The sequence below is a fragment of the Labrus mixtus genome, chromosome 9, assembly GCF_963584025.1.
Source record: "Labrus mixtus chromosome 9, fLabMix1.1, whole genome shotgun sequence".
Lineage (NCBI taxonomy): Eukaryota > Metazoa > Chordata > Actinopteri > Labriformes > Labridae > Labrus > Labrus mixtus.
Window position 1 is genome coordinate 24,827,605 of NC_083620.1, and position 25,736 is coordinate 24,853,340.

General features: G+C 39.1%; 1 protein-coding gene across 2 annotated transcripts in view; it reads right to left on the reverse strand.

Moving 5' to 3' along the window:
* The window catches only part of cntn5 (contactin 5), a 108,060-nt gene that overhangs the window by 22,295 nt on the left and 60,029 nt on the right, over positions 1 to 25,736 (reverse strand). For both annotated transcript variants that reach the window (XM_061047060.1, XM_061047059.1), the window contains exons 7-12: positions 22,129 to 22,332; positions 15,757 to 15,859; positions 9,547 to 9,728; positions 5,660 to 5,796; positions 5,355 to 5,484; positions 2,503 to 2,647 (exon numbers count right to left, since the gene is read on the reverse strand). In XM_061047060.1, the coding sequence (XP_060903043.1) occupies positions 2,503 to 2,647; positions 5,355 to 5,484; positions 5,660 to 5,796; positions 9,547 to 9,728; positions 15,757 to 15,859; positions 22,129 to 22,332 (901 nt within the window). The remainder of the gene's footprint in view (positions 1 to 2,502; positions 2,648 to 5,354; positions 5,485 to 5,659; positions 5,797 to 9,546; positions 9,729 to 15,756; positions 15,860 to 22,128; positions 22,333 to 25,736) is intronic.

Here is a 25,736-nt window from a genome sequence, read left to right on the forward strand (position 1 = left end):
TTTTAAACTAATGGGATTAATACTTTCTATTTAAGAGACAAAAGCCTCGAACATTAGCGGAAATCCATGTTCATTACCAACCTTCATTAAGTCAGCACAGCTGTCAATGCCAGATAAACGTGAAGCCGTTTCGATTCCTCCCGTTATTCCAAGAATAGAATAGTCTTTCCATCCATAAACTCTTACCTTTACGACAGGTAATGGCAGAAAATCTCTACAGGAGTCACCCTGTCCAGGACCCCTCAACGAATGGCTCTTCTAGTTTATTTCACCTTTTTTTTTTTTCAGATAGCAATCACCATTTCACAAGCTTGACCTCCTGCTGAGCTGGGGAAAAAAAACAAAACACTCCTCCACCAAATATATTTATCCACTAGATAACAGAAGAGCTGCACCCTAATGGAGAGTCAAAACCGAATTGGATTTGTGTTTTCAAAAAAAAAAAACATTGTGCAAAGCGGCAAAGAGGAGTCTGCAGGGAGAAGTTAACTTAACCATTAAGGAATGCTAAAATGTGAAGATTATGAAGACAATGAACCACATTCATAATCGCAGCACTTCACAGATAATAATGACCAATTATTCTGAGGGGAGAGATCTACTATCTGCCCGTGCTTTGCCAGTACTTTTTATCTGAGCAATGTAGTGCCCCATTAAGAGATAAAGAGACGATTTTATCTGACGTCAGATAAAACATTCAGACAGGTATGAATCCTGTGCTGTGCTCCAACAACGCCGAGAAAACAGATTTGCAAGGGTTTGACAAATACCTCAAAAGGCTTTATCGGATCAGACAAGCAGGGGTCATCAATCACCATTTTAGGGCAGCACACTCACATACTTATCCCCATCCATCAGCTGCACTGAGGCCAGCTTTTTTTTTTTTTTTTTTTTTTTAGAAGAAAAGAAAATATCCAATATCACATCTGAGGACCTTTCTTAATGGGAAATGAAATATTTGTTTTTGCAGAATTGCCCCACCAAACCCCTGAATTAACAGTGCTAAACTAACTCCTGAGTGCCGCGCAGCCATCCACCTGTTAAAAGGCTTCAACATTTGTCGCTGTTTGTCTGAAGCAGCAGCACACAGAGGATCTGATTATCAACTGGCTGCCCTTGCTGCGAGGCTGTCGAACAGACTGCTGAATCTTGGCTGATAAATAAAAAGGTCTTCTTCTCTCACTCAGAACTTGGGACGCTCAGCAGTGACTGATAATTTCACTGGTGTCGCTCAGTGTGATTGATGGACCCCTCGCTCTGCTCGCCCCCCCCCCCCTCTAGGTGCAACACAGAGATGCTGCTCATAAAAGATGATGCATCAAACCGAATGTGAATTCCAAATGCAATTGCCCGCTCTAAATTGTCAGCATCCCTGAGCAGGAGGTAGGGTTGAAGAAGGGTCTCTCGAGCTTTGCCAGCACCTTAGGTGTTTTATTTTAGTAGTGACACTTAATTTCGGTTACAGTAATGAAACTGTGATGTGTTACAACAAGACATGTTTGCAATTCCTCAAGGGCCCCGCGCCGGAAAAGATAACGCTCACAATTATGGCATGAAAATGAGATGAAAAAACAATATGAAGATATTGAAGGAGGGAAACTTTCAAGACTTCATCCATATTTTACAGGCCAATTAACTTGCTCTCATAATATTCTATTCTCTAAATTGTACAATGGAAGAAAATCTGGTACTATTTATAAAACAGAGCTCCAGCAAATCTACCACCGCGTACAAAGACAGTAAAACAGCTTCTGTCCCGGTGATGAACAGCCAAACTTTACTCCACCCCAAAGTCTGAAATAGTTTGAAAGGTTTCATGTCTGACTCAGGGAAAAAACATCCTCCAATGTTTTGCTATTTTGGACGCACAGTATAGAGCTCAAGGCCGATCATTACTTCAGCTACGGCACTAATTGATTTGTCTAAGTTTAACATATGTCTCTTACTTTTCAGGACTCAAAATCATGTCTCTAAGGAACATGGATGAAATAAGGATTAACTGTATACTTCTACTTATTCAACAGCAGGCATGGGCCGCGCTATTTATTTGAGATGTCACTATTTTCTGAATCTATGACTGCTGAGATTAGGTTAATGTCAAAAACATGGGGATCTTCTTTAAGACTATTCTTTAACTTTACAATGTACGAGCTGCTGTCATGTGCTGACCATGTTTCGACAGGCCGCTGAAGGTTGAGCTGAGGTTTAATATGGTGACCTTAGTCTGTGATCTCAGATGCCAGCCTCTGCACAGACAAACAACTGCGCCAGTTAAGTGTCCTTGAGCAGAAAACTGGATCTCTATCAGCTTTGTGGCTCTCGCAAGCTGCATTTCAATGAGAAATATTCTGGCACAGAACAAGAACCCAATGTATTTATAATGATTTCATTTAACAATGCAACCTGACAACAAAGGTTGAGGAGATATTCAGAACGAAAAAGGGCTTATTCTTTATGAGAGAGCAGCATGATGCGTTTTTTTTTTTTTTTTTTTTGCTCTACCTTTTACTTTGCTGTATTCTTCGGTCTCCTCTCCTCCAGGTTATCCGCGGTTTGGGTGATGCTCTGGGCTTGCATTCCAGTGAAACATCTTTTCCAAGTGTGGCGATGACCCGGACAGGATTGTGGACAAAGACAGGTGCAGACGCTGCGTAGGAAGGAGACACAATATCTTCAAATAGAATACAATAATGCAGACATTGCATGGCTAAAACACAGATTTTTGAGTGTTTGCAAATTCTTATTAGTAAAAAACAAAAACGTGTCTCTTGTGAAAGCAGCATGCTTTTGACTTTTAGGACTTTTAAGAAATTCTATTAAACATTCATGAAGGGGCTGATCAAACGGTCTAACTTTGGACACATGAGGTTACACCTTTTGTGAAGCATGAATTTGGGTCAATTTACTCTCATGACATAATGTTTATATTCGTTTTTTGTTTTTTTTAAACTCAACCCATTCTTTCATTGATAAAAAAGTGGGCAGTGTTTTAACACTAAGTGCCAGCCAGAATCTGATTGTACACAAGCTGCTAAATAGATAATTACACTTTAGAGACTCTCAAGTCGTCCGATTCTGGAGTTTTTATTTTTATTTTTTTGCCCCTTTGTGATGAAACCACCCCTTGTTGCAGATTGAATCACCGTGTTTGCTAAGAAGTAACAGATTAATGAAGGTAACAGCCGTTACACCTCTTCAACTGTGGCATTTGAAAGTAATTACTTTGAAAACGCTAGAGGGTTTTAGACTGACACGTCGCGGCTTGATCAAAATGCTAATATGTTTGGAAGTAATAACTAGATTTTCCACATGAACTATGACAAAGAATGCACGTACATCTGATTAAAAAATGCTTTTATGTACTGTATTCTAATGTCCCATACTTCTTAGTTCTGTGTTAATTCAGCACTCACTTCAGTTAAATAAACATGCATTGTGTTCTGCGGCTTAATTACTGAATAACCGGCATAATGTTAATGATGACATGGTTGGATGGTTTGAACTGCTTTTAATGGAAATTGTACTTAACCCATATTTAACAAGGCAGCCTGAGTGAATGATGAATACATTATACAAACATTTGAACAATCACGGCTCGCTCGCAGGAAGGAATTAAGCGGTAATGGTCTAAATAAAAGCTTCAGGCCTCAAGTTGACGCGGTGCCGGTATACAGCTGCCTTACACATCAAGGCCATCTACAGGCTGCAAGGCCCTGTCAGCTGGGATTATTCAAATCCTGACTGATGCTTTATAGGTGACATTATACACAATGACAATTCAATCCCGTCTGTAGCTACAGGCTGACCCCTCTCCCTGTAACACTTGTCTTTGAGCCTGAGTAGTCGCCTGAGTGGCAGAGGTCCCTCTAGACACAGAAAGCAGCAGAAAACAGAGCAGTTGCTGTGTGTATTTGTTCTAATCAAAATAAGAGCAAGCCTGCAGCTGGTGGCAGCGGTACCCTTATTACTTCAGCCGGCACCCTCCCAGAAGAGCTGGATCTGGGACAAGATCACAGGCACGAGGGCAGCCGCTGCCCCGGCGTCGCCTCCAGTGATCGCTCATCTGCAGGCTGTTATTAACCATGTAATCTGTCCTGATAGTGTTTGCTTGTGGACATCTCCACAGAGCACAGGTCACTCGGAAGCGATACCTTGGGGGTATAGTTATGAAAACATTCATCACAGGCTTCCGCACATCATCGTTGCGACTGTGACTCTGAGGGAGGCTAAAGCACCTCCTCGTCAGCTGAGACAAAGCTTTTGAAAATCCAGAACTTCTCACTCTCACAGACATCGCTGTGGATTTTAAAGCTGCAGACAGTGGGCAGTTTTACACAGATAATAAACTGATGGTTTGAAGATACACATTTTATAGATTTTGCACACACACAAAAAAAACGAAAAAAAAAAACGTGTGCATCTGCCGCAAGATTTTTAAAATGCCACAGATTCCCCTTCAAAAAAGGGCATGCCACACAGACAGTAAATCAAACTGCCCCCTGGGGAAACATGAAAGGGGAACGGGTGTCACCAGATGTGTCCCAGTATAGAAGATGACAAGGAGAAAATAGTGCGTCAACACAGAACCGTGGACAGCCACCCGGTATGACTATTATGTTTTAGCCTGAAGCCTTAAATCTGAAAAGCAAAACCCATATTTTAATGTCTTTAAATGTAAAAGTGCATGCAATGAATTCTATGAACAAATACACAGTTCAAATACTAGAAAACATTGTGCATTTCATGAGTCTACAATTATGAATAATTAAAATTGATCATCAAATGATAATTAGAAACTCTTGACTAATAAATACCAGACGAGCGTCATGCAGGAAGTGAAGCTTTTCTAAGTAATGGGGATTGTGATGTATGCCGGGCTTTGATGACAAACGATAGAGCTCAGATAAGATCCTAATGGAGTCATTAAACTCTATCAAACAAACCATTGATGTCTCTCTCCCAGTGTTTGCTCCCATTAGTATAAATCTATACCTACAAGTCATTGCTTTTCATTCTCAGCAGGATAACGTAGTACTGTTCCAGGCTCTCGTCTACTTGATGCGTGCAGACAGCTCGTTGACGATAACCATAAGGGTCCTTCTTTTATTCATGACGTCCACTGCCGGGGTTAGATCAGGGACCATTGATTGGCAATCAGCACATCTCGCAGTTTTTCCCTTCCCCCTCTTGCATTTCAATCTCCCCCTACCCATCATGTGGAACCTGGCTCACATGCCAATACTTGGTCTGAGGTTATATTCTTTGCGGAGTGCTTGGCTGAAAATGGCTCGAACATTTAAACCTCGATGCTTCATCCCGTCTTACTTCAGTAAAAATCCACAAGTATAACCTACCTAAAATCTTCAGTTCTGCATTAGAGTAGATGGCTCCATATTTATTTTCAGCAACACACTGGTACATTCCTGAGTCCGCCTGCTGCACTTTGTGTATAGTCAGCTCTCCGTTCAGTATTTCAACTCGACCCTGTAACAAGACAAAAAAAAAAAAAGCACACAGGAACATCATATCTGAATATAGACATACTTTACATGATAATGCTGCATATAATGGATGCAAAGTTTCAAAGGAATAATTCAGATGTTTCATGGTACAATCAACCAAAAAGAGAGGGTGGTGTGCAGGGAGGTAAGGGAGGTACCTGGGATGTCAAGGGCAACCCATTACGGAGCCAGCGATAGGTGGGCCGGGGCCTCCCCATGGCCTTGCACTCCCATTGGAGCTTCTCTCCACTATCCATCTGAGTGTCATTAATCATTCTGACCCACACAGGGAGAGCTGGAGACAGAAAAAAAAAAAGATTTCAGAATAAGTAATTTATCCTTGAAAGCCATACGAGGCACACTTATGGTTAGTCGTACTTTCACAAGAAGAAAAAAGCACTTTGTTGAACACTGTTGAGTTTAATTTTTTATCTAATCCTTGAAGGTTATGATCGAGAAAGAAGCAGATATATAGCTTAGGATCAATTTGAAGACAATAGTTACCTATGGCACACTGGTTGTGTCTGAAATCACAGACTTCTCATATAGTGCACTATATAGAGTGAGCATGATCATACCCTATACAGTGGACTCATTGTATCCCACAATGCACTGTGAAAAGTAGTGCACAACCGACGGTCACTAACCAAGCAATATATACAATCATGCATTGTGGTGCAAAGCTTTGGAAAGTGACATTCAACTGCTCTCACCCATGGTGGACGGACCGAGAGGAGCATGACTACCGTGAACAAGAAACACAAAGCAGTTAGGATCAAGGGGAATTTTGATCAAAATCTAGAAGCTGTTTAGAGAAAAATGTAAGGATTTTTAAACGAGTTACGTTACTTTTTACCTCATGATGACAGCCAAGAGACTATAGTCTGTTCAGGCATGAAACTATGGTCTGTACGCATTCATTCAATTGTTTTGTGAACATATGCTCAGTATAATATTAGTTAGCGCTGAATTTTATAATGTTATTCTTCATCCCCAGCCAGCATTAATCTGCACGCTTCAGCTATGCAACAGCAATGACTTCATTATCAGCAGCCAGAGAGAGAGAGAGAGAAAGAGAGAGAGAGAGCAGTGTCCAAAGTACTTTTTTTATTGTGCTGATGAGTGCACTATGTAGTTCCCTACAGAGGACCCCCAATGTGGGGAGGAGGGAATTCATGTGTGATTTTGGACACAGCACTGACTCTCAATAGTCCAGCCCCTTCATAAATCACTGAACAGTTTTGTCTTCTTCATCTCATGATGTGTATCTTCTCCGTCTGATCCTCTTTTAAGCTCTTTAACCCTGAAGAACTGAAGGGGAATGAAAATGCTCACCTTTTTTAATGAGCAGCTGGCTTACAGGCAGGAATGTTTAAGATGTGTACAGTACAAAAAACCCCGGTGTTCTTTAAGTTTGACCTGGATGAAACATTTACAGAAGTAAACCTTCAGACTTGACAAAAACTATCCATACATTTGATCAAGTTATTATAATAATTCTAATGAATTTATTTTGGAGGTTGTTTTGAGTCTCATGGTTGTCAGTCTCGTTCTAAAATGTTTGTGAACATGTTCTTTTTTATTCTTCTTCCTCTGCATGACTGGCCCGTTGCAAAGGAAACCAGGCAACTGCCCTTTTCTTCTCTTTCGTTTTCCTGCAGCCGACTTGTTTCCAAGGCTGCATCCACAGTTATTGTCCAACTCCACATGCTGCAAAGACTCTCTCTCTCTCTCTCTCTCTCTCTCTCTCTCTCAACTCCACATCTGAGCACTGTATGGGCTGTATGTACTTCCTTTTCATCTTGTAGTCTCTTTCCAACATCTGAGTCTCATGCAGTGTGTGGTTCTGCATCTTTCACTTCTTGTACATTAAAGATTATAAAAATGTACACAGACGTTTGACTGGGGATAGATCACTCTGCCAGTTCTGTGTGATGAATGTTAATCGGTGAGTTAGTCACTAATCAAAGCCCCCTTCCCCCTTTAACGTCCAGCTCCTTTATCAGTGCACTAATGTTGTTTTTAAATGCACATGCTGTCATCAACATGATCAACATGTTAAGATGCAAATGTCATGTGATAATGCATGCACTTTAATCAAAAAATTAAATAACATTTACAATATATAACCTTTTCTTCTGAGTCAATTTGTTTGACAGGTATTAATAATGACATGATATTATTATATGGTGAAAGTTCAAACCAGTAGATGTGTACTTAAACAATGCACATTGCAAACAGTGTGTGCAGGAAGGAGAAACCCCCCCCCCCCCCCCTCCCGAGCTTCTTCTCTTACAGTAACATGCCGAGCACGTCCTTTGCTTTTCTTTGCATACGGCGGCACCTTGGTGGAATACTTTTCTTTTGGCTGCTTTGATTGAATGATTATGGTCATGGAGGTCTCCCTCACAATGGCGGTTCAAACAAGCAGCTGACCTGTGTAAATTACATTTAGCGTGAGCCTGCTACAAATTAGGCTCCCTATTCTCCTTGTGATGTCAACAGAATGGAGGTTGCCAAGAAGTGCAGGGCCTCGGAAAATGTGTCCTACCAAGGCTGAGGCGGTCCATTATCTTGGTCCTGTGCACCTCGGGTTCAGACAGGGAGGAATAGGGGACATGCACCCGCACAGATACGTTTATGATAACATGCGAAGGTACAGACACTTTCTTAGCACTAAGAATGATGAGAACACTTTAAACCTTCTGACTTAGTATAATTTCATGTGGTCTGTCATGAGAACTGATATGAAATCCGGATACAATCAGAATGATCATTGTGGTTTATGAAGGTGGTGGTGGGACTAGAATAAATGTCTGCGTAAATAAGATTAGAACATTAGGATATTAGAAAAGATCTAATGAGGAGCGCTGGGTCCCATTATTGGTATCGAACCGCCTACAATTAATTTATCTTATTTGAAGAGATTTTTCCAATCTGTTTACTGAAACATTTTTTCCGAAGTATATAATTGAGTTTTCTCAGCACATTTATAGTAAGCACGGGCGAGAGCAATTCAAAATAAATACATGCCAGTTTAACTAAATCATTTTTTTTATTGATTGATTGTTTAAGGTGTGAACACAATTTCAACAAACAAAATTAGTACTTTTTTTTGTTTGTTGAAATTGAGATTTAATGGTTTATTTTGGGACTTTAGTAGGAAATGAGAGAGAGAGAGCGATAGAGAGTGGGAGAGAGGGGGGGAATGACATGGGGGAAATCTGCTTGGAGCTTCTGTTTTTTGTTTTTTTTAATTTTTTATAATTTATTGTGTTATTGTATTGTTCTTAGTTTTGCATTTTTATATTATTTTATAACACGTATTAATGCATGATTCAAGTATGGTTAACTTTTATTTCAATTGTACAATGCTTGATCTCAACTGCAAAGGGTTAAATTGTGAAAATAAAGAGCACTTAGAAGAAGTTTTGTATTAAACAATATAAACCTACCTTAACACACAGGTCAAATCTGTCACATGTTCCATTGTCTAGAATAAATGTGGACTTCCTTTAAGTCGTAATTCATTTGATAAATATGAGATATAGCCGTGTCTCTCATCAGTTTCATGTTATCTTCCCCTCAGATTGACTTCATCTGGTGTTCTTCCTTTTCTGATTACAGTGTGATGAAGATTGTTACGATTACAGTGCTGTTTGAACTCCTGATATAATCCGATGTATCTGTTTGGAGTTTACATGTTGTATCCACGACTGATGCTACTGAATATCATGTAATTAAATCTGCCTGTTTTGGTTTCATTTCGAGCAGCAGAATATCTACATTAGAACTACTTCAGTATTTCTAAGTTAGCGTCCAGTGCGCAATAGTTGAAAGATCTCTCTCTCTCTCTCTCTCTAAGAAGAAAAAGTCAAAGTTATTTGTGAACGAAGCCGTGAGTTACTAGAAATTTAACCTCATGAAAAACCCCTCATAACTCTGCAGACAAAGCTCAGATGGCTTAACACACATCAGCATGTGTTTCTATTCTTCTGTGAGGCTAATGTAAAGTGAACATGAATGAGAGCATGCTCACACTCACTGTACACTTGTAGATGTCCTTTGAAGGCGGTGCCGCCTCTCGGATTCTCAGCTTTGCATTCATAAGTTCCCGAGTCATCCAGCTGAATGTTGGGTATTTCCAGCACAGCCTGCGACTTCCTGAGTCGTGCTTTCTTGGGGATGTTGCCATTTATCTTCCTCCATGTGATTGTTGGCACTGGGCTGTGAGGAGAAGAGAGTGGGATTACACACTGTACTTTGCAAAGTTAAAGAAAAAACAGGCAGTATTTACACACAGAAGAGGCTGTTAGCTGTGCTGATGCTATTAGTTTTGTAAAACGATCATGTTTTATCAAATTAACATTTCCATAAAGGTGGGTACATTTATATGTTCTAATAAATCACCAGTAAGTGACCTTAAACATCATATATGAACAAAGCAGTACATCCTATCTCTTTGCCAATTATTTCCTGTACATGTGAAAAAAAAACATCTTGACCCCCCAAACCTTTTTTTTAACAGTCAAATGTATCAGGCACTTTGAAGCTTTGGAAAGTGTGAAAAAAAAAAAAAAAATCTGTTTCGGGAGTGTGCGGTTTATCCTTTTTTATTGACACCTACCCTCCTGAAGTGCTTTCCAACATAAAAAAAAACTCTATAGAAATAACCATTGTTGTCAATGACTGTCTTATTTGCTTTTGTAGGTCACATCCAGGTTTCAGTATAACTTTAAGCCTGTTTCACTTCAAGTTAAAAACCCTCAGGAGCTTTAAATTAATAAAAGAGTACTACAGATTTGTATGTGTACATTTATTTTGATAAGATTTTTAAGGAAAAGTAAAGGAAGACATCACCTCGAGCATTTGGAAATCTTTGTTTACCCAATCATTTAGAGCATTTCAATAAATGTAAAATAATCATCAGTATACTCATGCATGAACATTAAGTCATCTGTAGAGACAACACAAGATATTGAAATGTTGGCAGTAACAAGTATAGGCGATGACATATATGAGTCCATGAAGTCCTTCTTTTGTCTTTCAGTGTTACGTTTGGTTAGGCGAGGTTACTATCTGTTTCACAGTGAGGGAGATGTCCTCCTTTTACACAAACAATCCAAAGCACAAGACAAGACAACAGTGACGACAGAGCTTAATACTCAAAGGAAAACCCGGATACAACAAGACAAAAAGAAAACAAAAAGCTAAAAAGGCCAAAGAATACATCATAAGTCAGTAAATAAACACAACGTAAACAGCATTGTTGGTTCTCCTCTACATGTGAATCACTGATCTCTGACCTCCTGTTATACATTCACTGCAGCAAACATTGTCACATTAGACAACACGTTTCAGGGGAACAGAGAAAATATTGAAATCAGCTATTACACCAGCCAGACAGATTTCCATGATTAGTGTTCCAGCGACATGACCTCTCCCTGTTTATTCACGGCTTGCCCTTATAGATGTTCATGATAGATGACTCGCACATGCAGGCAGAGAATGTCTTACCCATGTGCTCGCTTTCAGCAGCGACCCTGTACGACAACTAGATTTGACAGGTGTCTGAAAGATGGAAATGTGACACCATACAAACCTCCAGTGAACCCATCAATCATTTAGGCAAGATGGAAATGTTACATCCCTGAGCTTTTTTTTATCTGCTCCAAACTCACAAGGACATCCGAGTGCTCTTGACTGCGTGAACTCGAATTAGGATTCAGCGCAGGTTTTCTATTAAAACACAACATTCTTTTTTTTTTTTTTTTTCATTTTTGGACAGGAGTTCCTCATCATGTTGTGCGTACACTATTTGTCTGGACATATTCATTTACTTTGTGTTTCTGAATAGCTACATCATTACCTTACAGCGTGCATTAAGGCTGCCACACATCACTGAAAACGAACTGGAAAAACAGTCGTTTCAAAATGGACTTCAGTTATTGAAAGCACAGAACTTCTGCCCATGAACTCGAGAATAATTCTGTCACTTTAAACTTGGAAAAGAATATATATATGTATCTTTGATCCTCATATAAAAGGCGCTGAAGTATATGAGCAAAACAAAATCGCCAATTTTATTGATATTTATGCAAAATGCATTCAGTTATGCACTTATTATACTGAATCCTTACCAACTATTGTAATGAATCAAACAATAATCCATACAAATAGTTTAGAGAACCATCATTATTTAGATATTGTCCCTGTTTTGTGCACATCTGCAGAATAGACAGCTCTACATATAAAGCATTCAGTATATCAATAACACATATCCTCTCATACAGCAGGGAGTGCAGAGACAGTATCTGGAGCCTGAGGTAAAACCAAATATCTCTGCTCTAATGTGGCTCCATTTGTTAGTACTTGGCATTCTTATTTTTAATGCCCTCCAGTGCTGCAAAGAAACAACATAAACAAATGCGAGAAACAGGCACAGAGATTGAATCAGTGCTCATGAATATGGCATGCCGTTGTTTAGAAGGCCTTCCTTATACGTTATTGATGGAGGATTTTTTTCGCTGGAGACCTTTGCTCCAACTAAACTCTCGACCAGTCGTAGAGAACAGTGCAAATCTATGGAGACCTTGAGGGTCTGGAACATGAGTTTGAATCTTCCTGAGTCCGTGGCAGGATTTCTCTTTGGAGGCTGAATAATGAGCACCAGGCTTGTACATGTCGACAGCACTGAGGGTGGGCAGGAGGGAATAGTCTTTTTTTCACTTTAAAAATGTGAAACTCTGCCTGTCAGTGTCTTCTGCATGAAACTGTAGGCATAAACTCCTGAACTCACAAGCTCTGGTCATATCCATTTAATCAAAGCGTACACTCTGAGGGCTTTCTACCCTAACATTGTGAATGTGTTACACTCAAACACTCACACACCGAGTTTATGTAAGTAGCTACAGTTTTCAATTTAGGGCCATGCCCACAGGCAGGTTCTGTAGATTACATCTTAATTAGCATTCCGCACAACTGCGGTGCCCTCATCTGGACTTGCTCCATAATAAAGGCTGAAAATTAAATCTAATACCAAAATACAGAGGAGAATGAGTTTGCTCCCCATCATTAAGATCAAGATATTATCCCACCACTTAGCTCGATTGCTAAGCTCTCAATTTGTTGGTCCCTCGTGGCAATTCTATACTATATTTAGAAAAGAATCTAACTGGATCAGAGAGCCTTATTTCAAATCAACTGAACAAAAAAAAAACAGCTGTCTTTCAAAGGCATTAAGTGTAGAAACAAGAGAATATAATGTTCTGTAGTTAAGAGGCACTTTGTGTTGCTGCTGACCCGTGTAGCTCCATGTGGAAAGTAACCAGGAGGGTTTCAAGAGTCTAGTTCCCTCTGGGGTCACTGAAACTAAAAGTATATTGTCTGCTCTCAGGCAATTTAGATGAAAGCATCCACTGCATGCCACATATTGTGCTTTAAGTGGAAATGAGTGGGAGAATGTATAACCAATCAAATGTACAAGGCTCTTTGAACTCAAATCAACTTCATACTGTCATTTCCTTTGAAATAAAAGCAGCTAACAGCACTGCACTTCTCAACAGTTTCTTGACTGCGGAGCCATAGTTTGAAATTCAATTTGTGTTATTTAAAGCGAGTATAGCAGCATCTTTAGTAGGCTAAAATTATATCCTGCTTTTTTTTCTTTGTAAAAAACAATAGTGACTGAATGTAAATGTTTTCGTATCAACCGGGAATGATGATGCAGTGCAAGAATGCGTATTGAACATTAACTATTGCTTCAAAATACACAATACTACAATTGTTACGACACTAGGATTTTAAACTCCCATATGAGTCATAATGATACGATACTGATACCTTTTCGTTACCATGGCGACTGAAAACTAGAACTTCTAGTCACCCAATGTTGGGTAGTTTCTCGTTTTTAGTTATCAAAAGCTCCTGTACCCTTTATGTTATTGCAAAAATACACCTGCAACATTTCAGTACCAAAATGTTGCTAATGAATTTGTGCAATTTAGCCCGAGTGCAGGAGTTTATAATTTTGGATGGACTCACTCCTCTAACGCACTTGTCTAATGAAATAGATGTAACTCTGTGAAAGCTTTAATACTTTTTGATAATATCGATCATTAAAATAATATATATTTGTATATACATTTGCTTGTATCATTTTAAAAACCTAGTATCGAAAAGTACAGAGTCAAAAACATAAAATGTTGCCAACCTTATCGCTAACTATATTTTGTTATTGCAGTGACCTTCTGTAACTGATTTCTAAAGCTGGTAAATTCAAACTATTTGTGCACATGAAGGAAACGCAACTCCAGACAACATAAGCTGTAAGCAGTACGCAAGAGAAACCAACAACCTAATGCTTCAGACAATGACGTCTGCTCAAAGAACGGGCCCAACATCAGTTTATGCCTATTGACAGATCCAATCTAACCCAGTAGAATGCCTTTTGTGCCTTGCTAGACCACATTATTTGTATTTGATTGCAGGTTACATGAAATAGGTTCAAGCCCATTGGGAAAGTCTTATTGATCGGGCGCCGGTAGCCTAGTGGTTAGTGCACGTGCCCCCCCCCCCCGTGGTTCAAATCCGACCTATGGTTCTTTTCCCGCTTCTCTTTCCCCACTCTCTCTCTCCCTGGTTTCTGACGCAATCCACTGTCCTATCTCTAAATGAAGGCATAACACCCCCCCCCCCCCCACCACCACACACACATGCAGATGTGAAAATTATGTCCTTTTTCCAGACAAAACTCCCATTAAATAAGTCCTGCAGACATAACTTAAAGTTAAATTAAAAGGGGACCCGCAATGTAAAACTATTGAAAGTTAAGAGGACCATACATCGTTCCCTCTCTCATTGTCTCGGTATCATTAATCCCTTCTGCCCTTGACTGTGGCCTACAAAGCACTGTGACTGGTTAATATCCCAGCAGACAATCACTTCAAGGAGCTTTGGCATTCACACACAAAGAGCTCTCCTGTCCCGTCTGAGCTAGTGGTGGCATCATAAATATTGATCAACAGCAGAACAAAACCCATTTTAACTTCATTTTCAGTGCTATATAAAGACTGGCATTTCTTAATAGGGTGCATTGATAAATCATTCATCTCTATGTAAAAGGGTAAGTCACTGGGATCACTGTCTGAATGAAAGCCGTCGTGCACAAATTACTTTGCTGAGGGAGGCTCAGGACGAGGACTCAAACTGTCCTACAAGCATCACAAAAAAAAAAAAAATCTGCTGCTTGGCTTGATAGGAAAAACAAAGGCCTGTGATATGATAAGGCAGTGTGTCTATATGTTTAGGAAATGACTTGCATAATGTGGATAATTAATTGAAATAAGGGTAAACAATTATGAGGTCCTTAGTCGTGTGTAGATCAGTGAATGTTTGCACTTAAGATCGGAGTCGGCCGTGAATAATTCATGATGAATAATTCTAAACAAAATGGAGTGGGGATAATAAAGGATTGTGCCGGGCGATGAAAACGACTTATTGTACTAGCAAACACTTCTTCAACATTTCTTTGGGAAAAAAAAAAAAAACAGATAAAAAATAACTGAAATGTTGCCTGGTTTGATTTTACAAATGAGGCTGACTTCCAACCCTCTCCACGGTTAAGCTATCACGATTATTTTTGAGAAAAAAAACTCTATTTTGAAATATTTCCACATGAAAAGGCATTGCTTTTGTCCACCATGCAGCTGAAAATGCTAACTTTAGTAACCGTGGTAAGTGGTTTAGATTTGAGTCTCTGTGGACAAAAGTGTGTTTTCCCTCCTGGCCGACAACTATAACCAATTTCTGTCTTTTTTTCCCCCTCGCAGACATAACCTTGGCTCTCTACATTCATAACAGAGCCTGAAAGCACCCAGGAAACACAGATACATTAGGGCTCTCAATTATGTGAACACATGGGTCCCTAGGGCTGAATTCCCTACTCAGTCTTTCCCCCCCATAGACTGTTCCCCCCCCATGCACTAACATGCCATCTAACAGGCGAGCTCCGACGCTGCACTTCTCTACACTCACTTAACATCCTGCCTGAAGACAAGATATGCCTGGTTCTCATTCAGGTAATGCAATAATGTAATTTAAGGAGGAGAGAGAGAACAACACAAGGAGTATTATCTCAATAATCTTTCAGCAACAGAGCAGTGATGTGCTGTACTCTACCCTTCCTGGTGATTAATACGATAGTGCTGTAATAAACAGCTCGCCATATTTGAGCAGTATGTCCTTGTTTACTTACTTCCCCAGAGCGAAGCACTCCAGCCTGACAGTCACTCCCTTGGCAGCCAGGACAGATGTAGGGAAATGCACTTCAATTTTGGGCTCATATTCACCCATGACACCTGGAAAAGGTTAAAAAAAAAAGAGGAATAGCAGACATTAGCACGCAGCAGATTGAAACCGCTACTTACCACCTATTTCACATCATTCTGGTCTTTGCTAGTGGTGTGCTGCTCAGAGACTGGCCACAGTGGTTTGACGATAATGGGGATGTTCACTTCCTATGTCCCTGGTTCCTTTTTTTTTTTTATGAATATGTAAGCAACAACCGAAGAGGGAAAAATAATGAAACAGCAAAATCTTAATGTCCTGAGGATTACCTGATGTATAGACCTCTCAAAAAACTCCCACTACTTTGAATCATAGAGTGTACGCGTGTGGGACTGCACATTATGCACACCATCTGGCACACTATCGCTCAGCTAGCCACCTATACTTCACACACATTTATCAATGGAGTTAATGATAGTAGTTTGGACCAGTTACGGGAAAGAAAATACAGTTTTTGATCTCTCAAATGTACAGCAGAGTATTGAAAATATGTCAAAATTAATTAAAACAATATTTTATTGTAGATTATATTTCATTGTTTGAAGTAAAATGTGAGCAAAAATGTGCTAACTAGCAAATTCCCATTCATGCATGACCCCAAAATCTACTATGAAAGAAATTCTCACTCATCCAGATATCACAAAAACAAACCATTGTGATGATGAACCAGCAAATATTCACCAATGACAAAAGGAACAAGGAGTGTATTGTTCTAAAGAATCTCTACACCACTGTATCCACTGAACACAGGTGGTAATATTTTGTCAGATTTGCTAAGCTCCACAGTGACTCTCACCTTCCCACTAAATTCAAGGTTCAAGGGTCAAGGAAACTTTACTAGAACCCAAACAGGTACATTTGTGTGTGCAGGTGGGAGATTTGGAATTCAAAGATGAAAACAACCCGTTAGAGCAATTCTAGTAACGTTCTTACCACTGTAGCTGTTGCTGCTTTGCTAAAGTGCTCATGATGGATAGGCCGGGTCTTTGTAATAAAGCAATGAGTAAGGTCTTTTTACCTGCTCTTTTGTAATGTTAACAGACAATGAGTATGGTATTTTACCTGCTTTTTGTAAAGTGTCTCGAGATAACACTTGTTATGACGCTATACAAATAAAAATTGATTGAAATAGATTGATTGATACATACAAAACAAACAAACGTTAAAATACATTGGATGGCTGAGTGGTTAGTTTGCACGCCCCATGTATGGAGGCCATAGTCCTAGCACGCAGCCTCGGTTCAAATCCGACCTGTGGCTTCTTTCACGCATGTCCTTCACAACTCTCTCTCTCTCTCTAAAACTCTCTCATGTCTCCAAAACAAAATGTAAAAAAAAAAAAACATCATCAATTAAATCCAGTCATGATGAAGTGCTTTCAAAGATTCAAAAAGTCATAAACAGAGGACATTTTCTTTCTTTGTTCATGTGTACGGTATGTTGAAGTGGCCATTAATATTATTTACCTGCACAATATGTCACATGGCACTGAGCAAACTCAGAGAAAACCACCTTCACCTGGGATCTAATTACTATTACATGGCTTATTAAACAGGAGTTTGTGATATGAATATAACATGAGCGTTACACTCATTTGAAGATTGGTTAACACAAACACACGCACACACACACACACACACACACACAATGATTACATGTGAGCACCACTGATGGACTCGTCCTGAACCTGAGCACCTTCCTGTGTTCACAACAAAACATATCAGGTTGTTAGCAGTGCTGCTGCTCATGCACCGTAACGTTCATGATCAGTAAGACAAATGACACGGCGTGACATTTGAGAAAGAATAATTACACTCTGAAGTGTAGGCTACCTGACACTTTTTTATGTGATAAAAAAGAATTCTGCAAAGGAGGAGTGTCGTTATTGAATTGTGACCCACTATGTATGGAAAAGGAGTTTTATGATATTTGTTCCAAAGAACTTTTCAATTTCAATCTCATTCTCAACATTTATGGCTCCGGAGCAGCCCTTCACATATAATGAATTTGCAATATTTCACAGGCTCATGCCACGGTATATTCAATATCTTATTCAGTCTCAGTGGCTAGACCTGATAGAATTGAAAGAAATAAAGTCTAGGCTGGCGTAATAAAACATTACCGGCTCTAATTTGTTGCACAGCTTTATATTTTATGTTCTAGTTTCATTTATTAATCACTGGGAAATTACTTTTTTTTTTTCCTGTTGTGCTCTGTTCTTCTGCAAACTAATTTCAAAGTTTGAAGCCCGTCCTAAAATTTACTGGAACCCCAGGCTTAGAGCATTAAAAAAAGGTGTGTTTTATTAGCGCTCTGGAGTCGATGGGCGTTTTAAGGTGTCTCTCAGAAGCACTAAGGCGAAAGAACTTTGGAAACTTTGAAAAGAAAAAAGTAATAAAACAAACAATACATAGAATGAAACTTTGTAAAACTAACTAACTAAAAGGCTAATAAGACCTAATTTAAATATCTAAATATGCTTATAAATATGATTTAAACCCAAATTAAAAAATGTTTGGATCACTACGAAATAAAAAAATCCTAATTTCGTTATCATTGTACATTTCAGTTGGTCTGATCACATCATGGACAGCTGGACTTTTCCCCCTGATTGTCTTTAGATTGTCATCCTCATTATCATTTAGCAAAGCGCCCTGAAGGCATTGATGAGAATTTTTACAGCGCTAGCACCAAAGCTGTGAATTTGATCAGAGTCACACAGAATGCTGTAATGTTCCAAATGATATCTAATAATGTGACTTTAAATATTGATTCTTAGAAGATTGGATCTTTGAAATGTGCCTGCTAGCAGCCAATCTGGAGGCAGTAATTCTACACGACGACAGGGATAATGTCACGTCAGCAACATGTGTGTTTTTTCAACCCACACACAAAGCACTGAAAAGCGTTTCTGTAAATCTAATGACTGTATTACTACTTCACTGTACCAGTGTTCCTGTGCTCTGCATAGAACAGTGTGTACTTTCACAGTAAAGGATCATCTGTTTGCTTTGACTGCACCACTGAAAATATGCCAGTTAGTAAAAAAAATCACGCTGACATCCAATATGCCTCCGGGCCAAAGGTCTTCCATAACAATTTACAGTGTAGTACAGAGAACGCGTCCCGATGATATGTGTCTGCAAATATTATGCTTCCTGTAAAAGTGAGGAGAAGGAAAATATCTAAACACACACAGTACAGTCCAAAAGGGAGTTTCAACACTAACCAGGAATAAAAGCAGAAACTATATATCGTAATACATTTATATAGAAGACATCAGTGGTTAGCAGCGCCGCATGGATCCTTGATCAAGCTGAACAGCAAACAGGTGCTCGTTGGAGAGGAAGAATTAGACGATACTGGTACTTATTTTTTATATATTTTTTTTCATACATACCTATACATAAAACATTTTCACTCTTCTTTGCGCTTATTTCAGGAATTAATTTCACATATTCTATACTTTTTGTTGTACACTACTCTTTAAATCTTTTTTGGCACATGTATTGCGCTATATAATGACATACTTCAATGACTTATGCACCCTGATGAAGGCTCTGATTGGCTGAAACCAGTTGGTTCAGAGGATTTATTTTTCACTCAAGTGATAAACACATCAAGCCTATTTTTTCATTCTATACATTTATATTAAACATATAGAATTGAGGTGTATTATAGATGGATTAGTCACATATTGAATTGTCATAAATAAATGTGCAAATCCATAACTCATATCCTTCATAGTTGAGTGTACCTCAGTATGGTAAATGACCTGTCAATCACTTTAAGCAGGTTTTTTTTTACACTGACAGCTGCCATCGACATACGTCTGTGAAACATCTGCTGCAGATGATGTTGCATTTAAAATCATCCAACATTTTTAAAAATAACACATAAAAGTGAGTGAGCTGCAACTCCCTTAAAAACAACATTAATGTGAACACACACACACTGCTGGATACAAACATTGGGATATAATCTAGAAAATTGTAACATAAGAGGAATGTTAGTTTACTGCTTGTACTGAACTGTTCCATATTAAATGTGTACAAATATATACACACACTGTTGGAATTAAAACAATGTCATCCAGCTGTGCAGACCCTTTTATTAATAAAGAAATGCTGAAGGTGTTCTGATCCAGAGCCATTTCAAAGTGACTGTCATTAAAGTTTAATCTATGCACTGCTGCCTCTATTTACAGCATACAGATAAATCAAAGCAGTGTGTTTGTGAGATGAGCACTACGTCTGTTTTAAACCAGTGCATCAGTCCAGAGCTCAGTGCTTAGCCCCGCTCTGCTCAGGGTGGATCGTGAATTGGCGATCAATGGCTTCCAGCAGAGTATAATGGAGCCCAGATGCTTGTTTTGATTAAGAGACTCATGGTTGGAGCTGACAGTGGTTAGCCACACACACACACACACGAAGCCTGAACTGTCTGCTGTGTAATAATCGCTCACTTTCACCGAGGCACAGATTGTAGTATCTGATTGGTCAGAATCCAATGACTGAAGGGTGCACGCAGACTTTTCAGTGTCTGCCGTGAGAGTTGCCAATGCAATTTTTCAGCGTTTTAGATCCAAATTCACAATACAGAGAAGGCTGCTGAACATCATGAGATTTGTCAGGCAAGTGGTGCCAAAGCATTCTTTGGCTAAACGGGACCTACAGCTGTAGAGATTTGATTTGGCCGTGTTGTGTTGCAGGTGAGAGTGCTGTCCTTCAGAACTGCATCACGGCCACATAGCACCATGTGGACGCTGCAAAGGTCAATTTTCCATCCATCAATCATTTAGAAACTGGGTAAAGGACAACCAGTTCAAGCAAGGTGTGTCATTTTACATCACGGCCTGATGAATATCACAATACAAGTGTTGTTCTGTAAAAATCAATTCACAAATAGTTTACAATAAGCGTACCATACTGAATAACATTTGATTATTAACTTACTTTATTTCAACTTTAACAGTCACAATAACACCTGCCTCACACGAGATAGCACTTTACTAACAAGGGTCCTGCATAAGACCGTTTCAGCTTTTCAGGAGCCGAGTTCAACAGGTGCTATGCCTTTGCCTTTTAATTAACTCCTTCACTTTCCACCTCCATGTCTGCCAAATGGCATCAACCTGTACGATAGCTAGATTTGCATAATCCCAAGAGAATCATAAGAATCACTAGACTAGCTTCCGCAGTGGAACTGGTGTAGATGAACCTGTCCTTGTGGACTGATTTCTACCATGGCAACAATACGTACCTTATTTAATCAAACCCCAATTATGTATTATTTAACAGTGGCTTTTTCCTTCTCCAACATGACCTGTGTTAGAAATCTGTTAGCAGGCTGACCACATGTCCTTCTGAATGCATCTCGGTTAATGAGAGACACAAACCAATTCAACACGGTTATGTTCTGAGTATTATGTGCGTAGCCGTGGGCAGTTTCATGCATTGTTATGTAAAATACAAAGCAGGAATCTTGCTGGAAGGAATGTAATCCCACAGAGGTAAAATCTGTGTTGCAACATTTGGAGCAATCCCGGTTGCGAGGCACAGAGGCCTTTTTCACAGCTTCACCGGGGATGTAATCGGAGCGGCGCTTTGAAACCTTGACAATGACAGGCACCTGTGTGAAGTGATGGACGTTGCTCTGTGTAGTCGGATGTAAAAAGCCTGTAGGTGAAATCCACACCTGAACCCAACAAACGGCTCAGCAGCACGGCTCCTGAGAGGCCAGTATAAAAGAGCAAAAATCCCATCCAGCAAGGGCCATTGATTCAGTTAATTTTATGCTGGAAAATGATTTCCCTCATGGCCAGTTTCACTAAAGCTCATTGTGAGGGAAGACGACTCCCCACACTAATGTTAAAGCATTGCTCACTATCTATTTACTGTGTGTATGGAAATCATAACGCCCCCCACTAACAGGAGGCCCAGTTGAAAGCAGAAGACCAGACAACTTTTATTAACCTATCAGATCCGAAAATGTTTCTCCAAATGCGTTCAAATACAACCAAAAGCACCATCGGAATATTAAATACGCTTTTAGATTCTGATGTGTGCAACTCAGAGGGAGGAAGCAGGATCGTGAAATACATTAATAAAGGGAAAAATCTAAATATTTTTTTTACGCTTTTAAACAAACATAGAGAGGAAGCTGTCAGATTTTGTGTGTGGTTTATACCGTTAAATCCATTAATTTTGTCTGCCTACGACATTCATACTGTACAATTCAGGGCAGCTGATGTGTGAGATGTGTTATCTGAAAGCCTCACCGTCGGTTTTCAGTGTGAGAGGTGTCGGAGGGCTCAGGACCCTTGCGTTTGTCACCGTGTTCTTCACCAGGCAGATGTAACTTCCTACGTCAGAGGGTTGCACCTTGGAGATGTACAGGTTTCCTGTGTCCTGGGAGATGAAGCGCCGACTGTCCTCGGCAACGAAGGACGGGAACTCATTAAACACCCAGCTGTAGATGATCTCTGTGAGTGAGAGAGAGAGAGAGAGAGAGAGAGAGAGACGCCATCATGCAGATTAGAAACAGCAGTGAATTTCTGAGTGCTTTATTTAAACAGGTCTGTATGTTTGCATTAGTCGTCTAATAAACATCTCCAAAGCATTATGCATTGTGTAGGTTAGCATGTATTTCAAATAATCCTGAAAACACATTATAAATGAGCAATAAAAAGTGTCTTTCATATCGAGCTATAGTCTTTAAATGTCTTCATATTCAATAAGTCAGAGCTGTTCTATTTGGCATGCACACTCACATTGAATTTTCCCTGAGTTTTTGATTGAGTTTATGCCATATGAACTTCTGACATGTTGCCAATTGCTTTGCTCTGGAAAATATATATTTTGTGCGATTTCTTTTCATTACAATACTGAATTAATGACAACAACAACAACAACAACAACGAGGTCATCATTAACCACCAAAGGTGATTAAAGGTTATTTTTCATTCTCTTGATCAAAGTTTGAAATAGATGAAAAAACATAATTTTAAAGAAGCGATGAGTACAGGAAATAGCTCAAATGGAGCAGCTTATTAAATACAATGACTAGTACTCTATGGGAAGTCTAAAATGGCAAGTGAGGTAATTTAAGATGTTTAAAAAGGGCTGTAATGAACATGTTATTAGCAGTGAGCTGATTTTTATTTAATTAGTGATATCAAAAGAAAGGTGAAATTGGTCAATGATCAAAAACAAAAGGAGCATCGATTCTCTAGAAAAGTATTTAAAGGTTTCATATTATGAATAACACACTTAACCATGTTTTTATAACACTAATATGTGTTCCTTGTCTGTCTACAAACCCCAAAATATGAGAAAAGTCCATCTTCTCCGTCTTTTGCCTGCTATACTTTTTAGAAAATGTGTGCTCAAACAGGACGTTTGGAGATTTCCTTTCATGACATCACAAAGGGCAGTTACCCCTCCTCCAGGTGGGGGACACTCCCACAGCTAGGTGTTTGTTCTGCCCTCTGAGTCTGCCTTCTCACTGTTAACAATAGGGCATGGTGCAAGAAAGCCTGAGGCACCCAAGCCCTTCCAGAGAGGGGCGTGGCCAGACACAGCTCATTTGCATTTAAAGCTGCAGACTCAGAAACAGCCTGTTCTGAGCAGGGCTGAAATAGAGGGGTTTATAGGCATGATCAAATACAGGATCGGAGAGGATTTAGAACAGGAATCTTCACAGACATGTTTAGGGGAGCTCTGAGACTCATTTATAATAGTTGAAAAGGAGGATAATGTGTGACCTTTAATACATTTACAGCTAATACTATTTTATAGTGTAATCTATTTTCACATCCAGACTCAAAGTTTAATATTTTGGTCATGGAAAACCGTTTGCGATAGTGTTTCGGATGTAAACTTGTGATCCCTGGCAGACTTGGCAGCACAGATGTTCTTCAGTGTTTAGTATTCTGCAGAACTCTCGCTGATAAACAAACTCAAATGTTCGAAAAGAAAGTTGCACAATGCTTAGAATAAAATATGTGGGTTTGCAGATAAAAGGATTAGGAGTGGTCAAAGTGACCCTGAATTGTAATAAGTGGGTGATAAAATGAACGGGTGGATGGGTGCAACATGACGACGAGGAACATGGAGCACACTTTGACATCCTGCTGTTTGCTTTGTGTTATTGTGCTTCCTGCAGTTCTACACAACCACATCCATCATTCTATTAAAAAAGATGACTGTCAAACTCTGAGACAAACTCGTCCATTCAATGTTCCTGACAATATTCCCCAACTGTTTGACTCTCCATTAAAATCTGTCTGTTCTGAAAAGATTGTTTTTTTAACTATTTATGTCCCGGTGCTAAATAATGAATGACTGTTTCAAAGTCGCTCAGATCACTCTACTCAACAGAGATGTAAGCTCAAAGCTAGTGACTGCAACAAGGACGGATATCGTAAGAAATACCGGATTTTTAGTCAATTATTATTTCCTATAGATCAATTTGCAAAGTCAGCATCCCTTGCTGAACCTAAGGCGAGGACCACTTCATCATGAGAGAGGAGCAGGAACCGATGTAATCCTGACTGTGAGCACCGACATTAACCACCTCTATACTTTATATAACAGATCAGAAAATATACTGATTCTTATAATATAATAAATCATAGATGTCTAATGTACACCACACTTCCAATATTATTTAGAGGTCATCGTACATTGGATTCATAAAAGTAAAACTATTTACCAAAGACACATAAAAAGCCAGTGTTCAAAGCCATGAAATTAAAATAATAAACTTTTCACGTCTCGCTGATTCCAAATTATTTCCACTCATGAGACCTATCTCGTCTCTCGTGTCATCTTAATGTATTTGAGCCCTCCCACAACCAACCCGAAGACAAACCCTGTTGAACACTCCCTCTACAATATGAATCTCATCTGTGACACGCTCCGACTCACCGAGGCATTCATCACACCGGAAAATTCTACCTCTGTGGCATTTTCAAGAAGACGTTTTAGTTGTTGGAGATCATTCTTAATTTCATGTCAGCGACAAAAAAAAAATATTTAAATTTGATTTTTCACCTGTAATGTGAATTTCAGTCATATCTGTAACCATGATGATACAAATCGAAATAAAGGCCAAACAGTCTGATGAGGTTGGTCTGTTATTTACAAATGTATAAAAAGAGGTCATGTTTTCACAATGTTATAATCTATAGTATGTTTACAGCTGATGACTTGTGGACCACTCTTCACAGATTAATAATCTTAGAATCACTCACTGAAGCTCTTAAAGCTTAAAAGAATAATTATTATGGTTTGATCATGGGCGCTGAAAATAGTATTCTTACCTAAAGACAAAATGTATAATGATGTTCCCATCATAAATTTGTTCCATTTTAAACACATTTTCCACAGAAACAAAGAGGAAGCCTTCAAACCCATTTGATACGTATACAGGGATATTCTATGGTGGCCTTTACTGGACATTTCCCTACATTTTATTTACTTTATTTTCCAATGATGATGAGTCAACTGTGGTCGTTTTCTCAAGATCTCAATTTATTCATCCAGTTATCTTGGAAATGTTTGTTTTCAAGTGATAATTAGTTAATTTTTAGCCATTTTCCAGAGATCTCAAGGAATTAACTCATAATGACGGGAAAACCAGCATTGTTGTTCTGAGATAACTCGATCAGTAAGGCGAGATTTCAAGAAAACAACTGAAATCTACTCGTCAGTAAAATGAAATAACTGGGTGTGTGTCTAGTTAAAGCTCTTCAGATCTGGTCTTTTATATCTCTTCTATAGATTCGTTTGCCATCTTCAGTTGATAAATGCTGATTCCACACTCTGTCACAGTGAATTTAGTTCCTTCTTTCAGACAATAACAACAAGAATGCAAAGATTAAAG